Here is a 5,927-nt window from a genome sequence, read left to right as displayed (position 1 = left end):
TGACTCGAAAAAATTCAGTGAATCCAAATATCATATTAAAATTATCAAATTCCAATTGCCAAATCTTCCAACCATATTCGCTCCTATTTAACTCATTATTTAATTAATTTCGGTTAGACCGGGTATTACATTTGTGACAGATAAGGTTTGTTCTATTTCCATGGACCCTCCATTTGCAGTTGAAGGATTACCATGTGTTCATAACACGCAGCGGAAGAAAAGAAGGTAATCCTAAAGATCTATTTTGTGCTTAAATTTTATTCTAGAAATAATACATAGATCAGATCTAAATACCTGTGTACGCTAGTAAAAATCACTTTCTCCTTCGATGGTACGAAGGCGCTATGCGTATCCACACCGAGACCAACCTTTGCTGTCAACTCCTTGACTAATGGATATCTGATCTAAATTGAGAACCTCTTTGCAACTTTTTGCACACCATAAAATTTTTCTCCAAGAATTAGGCTCACATACATTTATGTGTGTAGAGGCAAAGGAATAAAACTCTTATTATTCTCATCTGTTATTCCTTCACTCTTGGCATACATATATATAGTATGAGATTTGTTACTGATTTTAAATTTGAATCTCAATTCAAATTTAAATCATATCTTAAAATTCTAAATCTAAATCTTTCAAATTTATGAATCATATCATAACTCAATTTGAAACAGAATCAGTTAGGATCTCATCCAAATTTATAATTCAAATTTAGAAATAGAATAACTAATTATTCTCAAATCTCATTTAATATTCTCAATTATCATACTATTATTATATTCTTGGTGCTAGCAAAAAATATAATAATATTCCATCTGAATTAATATAATTATTTATTTGATCAAATCAAAATAATAATTAAATAATTCTATAGCAAAGATTAGAACACTCGTTAGTGTGTGACCCCATAGGTTCAACACTAAGCGGGTAGTAAATTAGTCATACTAAATTTACTAATCAAGGTTGGCGTCTAGCAACACTCCTCAACGACCTGATAGTATGAAGTAATATATTTTTACTAAGAACCTTAGAAGAACAAAGTATAATTCCTTCTATCTTTCCAGCTCTTGGTTAACCCTTAGAGTATGGTTTAATTGTCAAACTCTAACTAGTTACCATTATTATAATGAACTGTGAATGACCTAAAAAACTCATTTCTTCATTCATTCAATCCCCTTGGCCAAGGTTTTATTCATCTCAGTCATTATAATTATAGAGCTCAAACTCTTTACCAAGAGTTGACGAATTCCTTATTGACTAATCATTAATTCTACAAGTATTTAAATCATACCCAATATCCATTCAACTAGCACCCACTACTAGAAAACTAGTTATTACAGACGGATATTTCTGACGGATTTTATCCTACGAAAATACAGAGAAAATTTCAGAGAGATATTTTGTCGAAAAATAAAAACAATGAATTAGCATAAATTACAGACGGAAAAGAGAATCCGTCGATAATTCCATCAGAAAATATAATTTTTTTCCGTGGAAAATGGTTACAGACGGAAAATCCGTCTGTAATTAAATAGACAAAACGCTGCATTTTATTAAATTATTACAGACAAAAAATCCGTCTGTAATTTAAATTTTCCGTCGGAAATATTGAGGTAACCTTAATTTTATCACCACCCATTCACACTCCATTCACACTCATCCCTCGAACGTTTCCAGCAGCCCTCATCCCTCGAACTCTTCTCCTCCGGTAGAAGGTGGTGTCGCCGCCGGCGGGACAGACCGTGGGTGCCCTCGTCATCTGGGGAAGCTCTACTCGGCCCTCTTCGCATCGTTCCTCATCTTCTCGTCGTCGCACGAAGTTCTGAGTTGAGCTCGTGGTGTCGCCGTCGCGAAGGGTTCCTCCCCTCCTCGCCGTCCATTGTTTCTGATTCTCTGCTCCTCGCCGGTTTGTGATTTTGTGATTTAATCTCTGCTCCTCGCCCTCGTTATTTCTGATTTTGTGATTTCATTTCCGATTTTGTGATTTAATCTCTGCTTCCTTTAATTCTCAAAGGTGCTTGATCTGCGGTTTTGCCTCTTATTTCCATTTCTCTTTCTTTCTCTCTCTCTCTCTCTCTCTCTCTCTCTCTCTCTCTCTCTCTCTCTCTCTCTCTCTCTCTCTCTCTCTCGTTTTCTTAGTAGCCAAACAACTTGTTCTTGTTCTTGTTCAGGTAGTAGTTACTGCGTGTATTGGCTTTGATGTTTGTGCAAAGGAGTTGAAGATTGACCAGCCTTGAAGTTTGGTAAATGTGGTGATTCATATCTTCAAAATTTGCTTCAAGTGCCACTCTTCACAGTTTTTTAGTTTTTCAAACCTAATTTCTCTGTTTATTCTTTTGTTAATTGTTATAATTACTATTTTTTATTTTTTATTCATATTAATTTCTTGTATTGTTTGCTTGATGGAGTATATTTTCTTCTACGATGATAAGCTTTTTTTCTTTTTTTCAACTTTTTTATTTTCTGATTTGATTTGATTTATTTTGGGGTTGATGGATGATGCTGCTAATCACTTAACTTTGCTTGATTCATGCATCCAGCCATATCCAGTGAGGGAAAGGTTTTGATGTTGTCATGATAAGTTTTAGTGAATTACATCATAATTTGATTTTATTACTAGCTACTTGGGTTTGTGATCATCCAAGATTATCCCTCTCCAGGTGAAAGAATAACTTCCTCACAAATGAGATTAGGAGAAGACTCTTCCATTAAAATGACAGCTTTTTTCCAAATTGATATATTAAAATGACAAATTTCAGCATGAAAGTTAAATGCACCAGAGAATTGGCCAATTAATTTTAGATGCAAAGTGACCTAATCTCCTAACCTCATTTTATTGTGTTTTTTAGTAAAGTGTAGATCTAAAACACTTTGATATCAGAAAATATGCATTCAAACTTAAAGTCTGATAGTTTATTTCTAACACAGGTTGGAGAAGGTGGCACCCAACTTTCTGGAGGACAGAAGCAGAGAATTGCTATAGCTGATTGGGAGTAGCAAAGGTGGTTGAGAACGACATGTTTGTTTTGATGAACAAAGAACGAACATGTATGCTCTCTATGCTCCCATCCTTTTCATTCTCTCCTTCCCCTTTGTTTAATTTTGATTATTGCTTGTTCCCTACTGCAATTAAAAGGAAGCTAAGCTAAGCTAAGCTAAAATACTGTAAGTAATGCTTTATAATCTCTTTTTGACACTTTTTTTGTTGGCATTATGCTTATTTATTTATATTTTTTTTGCTATTGTAAAGATTAATTTTTTATTTAGAAATTGAATACTGCTGTCTGTACTTCACTTATGGATACTGCTTTGGTGTGGAGTTGACTATTGATAACATCATAGCTGAGTACTTCTGTGACAGATTCAATCTCAAGCTGCACACTGCTGGGATCATTGCTGCCAGTTTCGGATTGGCGAATCTTTTCTCCAGGCCCGATGGAGGGTTCATATCTGATGCAGTTTCAAAGAGGTTTGGAATGAGGGGTAGGCTCTGGGCCTTGTGGCTTTGCCAAACATTCGCTGGTATCCTCTGCATAATTCTTGGGCTTGTTAGATCTTTGAGTGTTTATGTTGTTGTTATGATCATATTCTCTGTGTTTGTTCAAGCTACTTGTGGCATGACCTTTGGAATTGTTCCTTTTGTCTCAAGACGGTTTGTGTTCTTCTTCTTCTTTTATTCTCTTTAGAGTTATCTTTAGTTCCATTGAATTGCTTTCCATTTTCTCCAGAGTCTTCTCTTAGTCAAGTTCAGACTCATTGACACAAAGAGGACAAAAATAAAAGTAAAAGAAAAAGTGGAATAGGATAGGTTCTTTTTTCTTTTTGGAAGTCATTGATCATCCTTACCTATGTACTTGGTTGAGACATTGAATTTGATTCTCTAGCATATAGTACATGGTTCATGCATCATATTTAGATTTGGAGAAATATTGAAGCCATTCATGATTTTTTATTCATAAATTGAAGCCACTCATAATTCTTGCTTCTTTTTTATTTGATGAAGTGCGTGCATCAACAATCAACATGCTTCTCAGTTCAATCTTTTGATTACAATTTAGGGGGTTAAAATATTTTAAGTTGACTTTTTGAAGCCATTTCTTTTCTCTCTTAAATAATACTTGCTTTGGACATAACTTCTTAGGTGATTTTACATATAATTGAAGAAGTTGAGAATGTATAAAGCTGAAAATCAGATTTATTGATCTTTTTAATTAGGATTATTTTTGAAAATCAGATTTTTCTGGCAACATAAGCTGAAACAAGAACACTCTTAGTGGCAGTAGTTGTTGTTAGTAATAAAAAAGTAGTAGTTGTTGTTAATAATAAAAAATGTTTAATGTTTGATTATTTATTTCATCTCGAGAATGCAGTGCACTATGTTGGGACTTTGGAAGATGGAACCATGTTTGATTCCAGTAGGGATAAAGATCAACCTATAAAGTTCACTCTTGGTCAAGGTATTTATTAAAGCAAGTACTGCTTGTTTTTTTATGCCTTGTTTTTCTTGAACAATCAATACATGACTACATAAATTTTTGACATTGATCTTTGAAACCCAGGGGTATGGATCTTTTTTATTGCGGGATTTGCCCTTTGATATTAAGGAAGAAGGACCTAGTGCACTTTTAAAAGTATGGGTTTTTTGCTTTCTTGGACACACCAGCTTGAGTGGTAACTTTTAGCATGGTCCAAATTCTCACCAAATTATGAACTGTACCTTAACTGCTCAGAGCAGGTTCAGAAAGCTATTGCCAAAATTGGTTTGCTGATCAGCCAAAATTGAATACTATGAACTTGAACTTGAAATACTCATTGTTCAGTAGGTAGTTTAGAGCAAAGTTTTACAATAAAAAGAGATAATTAACAGAAGAGACATACTCACACTGTAGAGAGACCTGCTATTAAGAACATTAGACTCATCTTATTTTTACTTATTGCGGTTAAGGGTGCTTTATTTTTTTTAGCAGCAAAGTGTTAAGAATGATCACTATTGACTACGCAACATATATTCTGGATTTTGTGGTGTGAGTTGAGATTTTGTTCACTATTGACTATGCAACATATATTCTGGATTTTGTGCATTATTTGCATCATGGTGTTACATTCTCGATCCTTTATTGGTCAACATCTAATTATTTTAATTTTTTCAGGTACTACTATTTCAGCACATGAATGATCTGGTCTTAGAGAATATTTGTGACCGTGTGAGGAAAGCTGGGATGATGAAGAAGAAGCAGCAGTAGAAAGAGCAAGTGAAGTGAATTTTGCAGATGAGATAAGTGGAATTAATACAGGACCTCCTTCACCAACTTCATCTATTAATTATTAGAGCAGCAAAAATTGTTCAAATAAGTTAGGAAATTGAATAGGAGTTGCTTGCAATATAGGTATTTTAATTTACTAGTATGAGAAAAATCATTTAGAGCCCTTTGGATACTCATTAACAACTTTTAATTTATTCAATAGACTTTGTTGATGTATGTTTGTTACTTATTATTATAGTTGATGTATCAATACACTTTGTTTATATTTTGAATTATATTGACTTGCTTGTTTATAGTAGTTTTTTTTTAGTTTCATAATACGATGAATTTGTTTATTTTTTGAAATATTATAAATATTTGAATGCAAATTAGATAAAAAATTGTATTAAATTTATATTTATTTTGTATGAAAACAAGTTTATTTTGTAATTGGAAAAATAAAAAAAATTCTATTATACCTTACTGACGGATTTACAGACGGATTTTTTGTCTGTAATTAGAGTGTGGGATGATTTTCCAAAGTTCAAATTACAGACAAAAAATCTGTCGGAAAATCCGTCTGTAATTACAGACAGAAAATCCGTCAGAAAGTTTGTCGCCTTCGAGAAATAGATAGAGAATTTACAGAGGGAAAATCCGTCGGTAACTGGTAAAAATCCGTCT

The 5,927-nt window shown here is 33.4% G+C and overlaps 1 protein-coding gene across 1 annotated transcript; it reads left to right on the top strand.

Annotated features, from left to right (window-relative positions):
- The first annotated feature begins 3,008 nt into the window (after window positions 1-3,008).
- LOC148555013 (high affinity nitrate transporter 2.5-like) lies at window positions 3,009-5,172 on the top strand. Its single transcript, XM_088489665.1, has 3 exons — window positions 3,009-3,048; window positions 3,343-3,652; window positions 5,151-5,172. Exons 1-3 carry the CDS (start codon window positions 3,018-3,020, stop codon window positions 5,170-5,172), a joined length of 363 nt encoding a protein of 120 aa, XP_088345791.1. The 5' UTR covers window positions 3,009-3,017.
- Window positions 5,173-5,927: the final 755 nt, after the last annotated feature.

This window comes from Arachis ipaensis, chromosome B6 (assembly GCF_059453495.1).
Source record: "Arachis ipaensis isolate K30076 ecotype BB chromosome B6, ASM5945349v1, whole genome shotgun sequence".
NCBI classification, from domain to species: domain Eukaryota; kingdom Viridiplantae; phylum Streptophyta; class Magnoliopsida; order Fabales; family Fabaceae; genus Arachis; species Arachis ipaensis.
The sequence above is the reverse complement of the archived record's forward strand: the minus strand, read 5'-3'. Positions and strand labels throughout refer to the sequence as shown.

What these genes read in the sequence shown, in the direction of transcription:
- LOC148555013 (XM_088489665.1), top strand. Translation starts at nt 3,018, where the DNA reads ATGTTTGTTTTGATGAACAAAGAACGAACAT. An exon ending in GATGAACAAAGAACGAACAT is followed by an intron (nt 3,049 to 3,342) that starts GTATGCTCTCTA and finishes ATAACATCATAG; the next exon opens with CTGAGTACTTCTGTGACAGA. An exon ending in GTTCCTTTTGTCTCAAGACG is followed by an intron (nt 3,653 to 5,150) that starts GTTTGTGTTCTT and finishes TAATTTTTTCAG; the next exon opens with GTACTACTATTTCAGCACAT.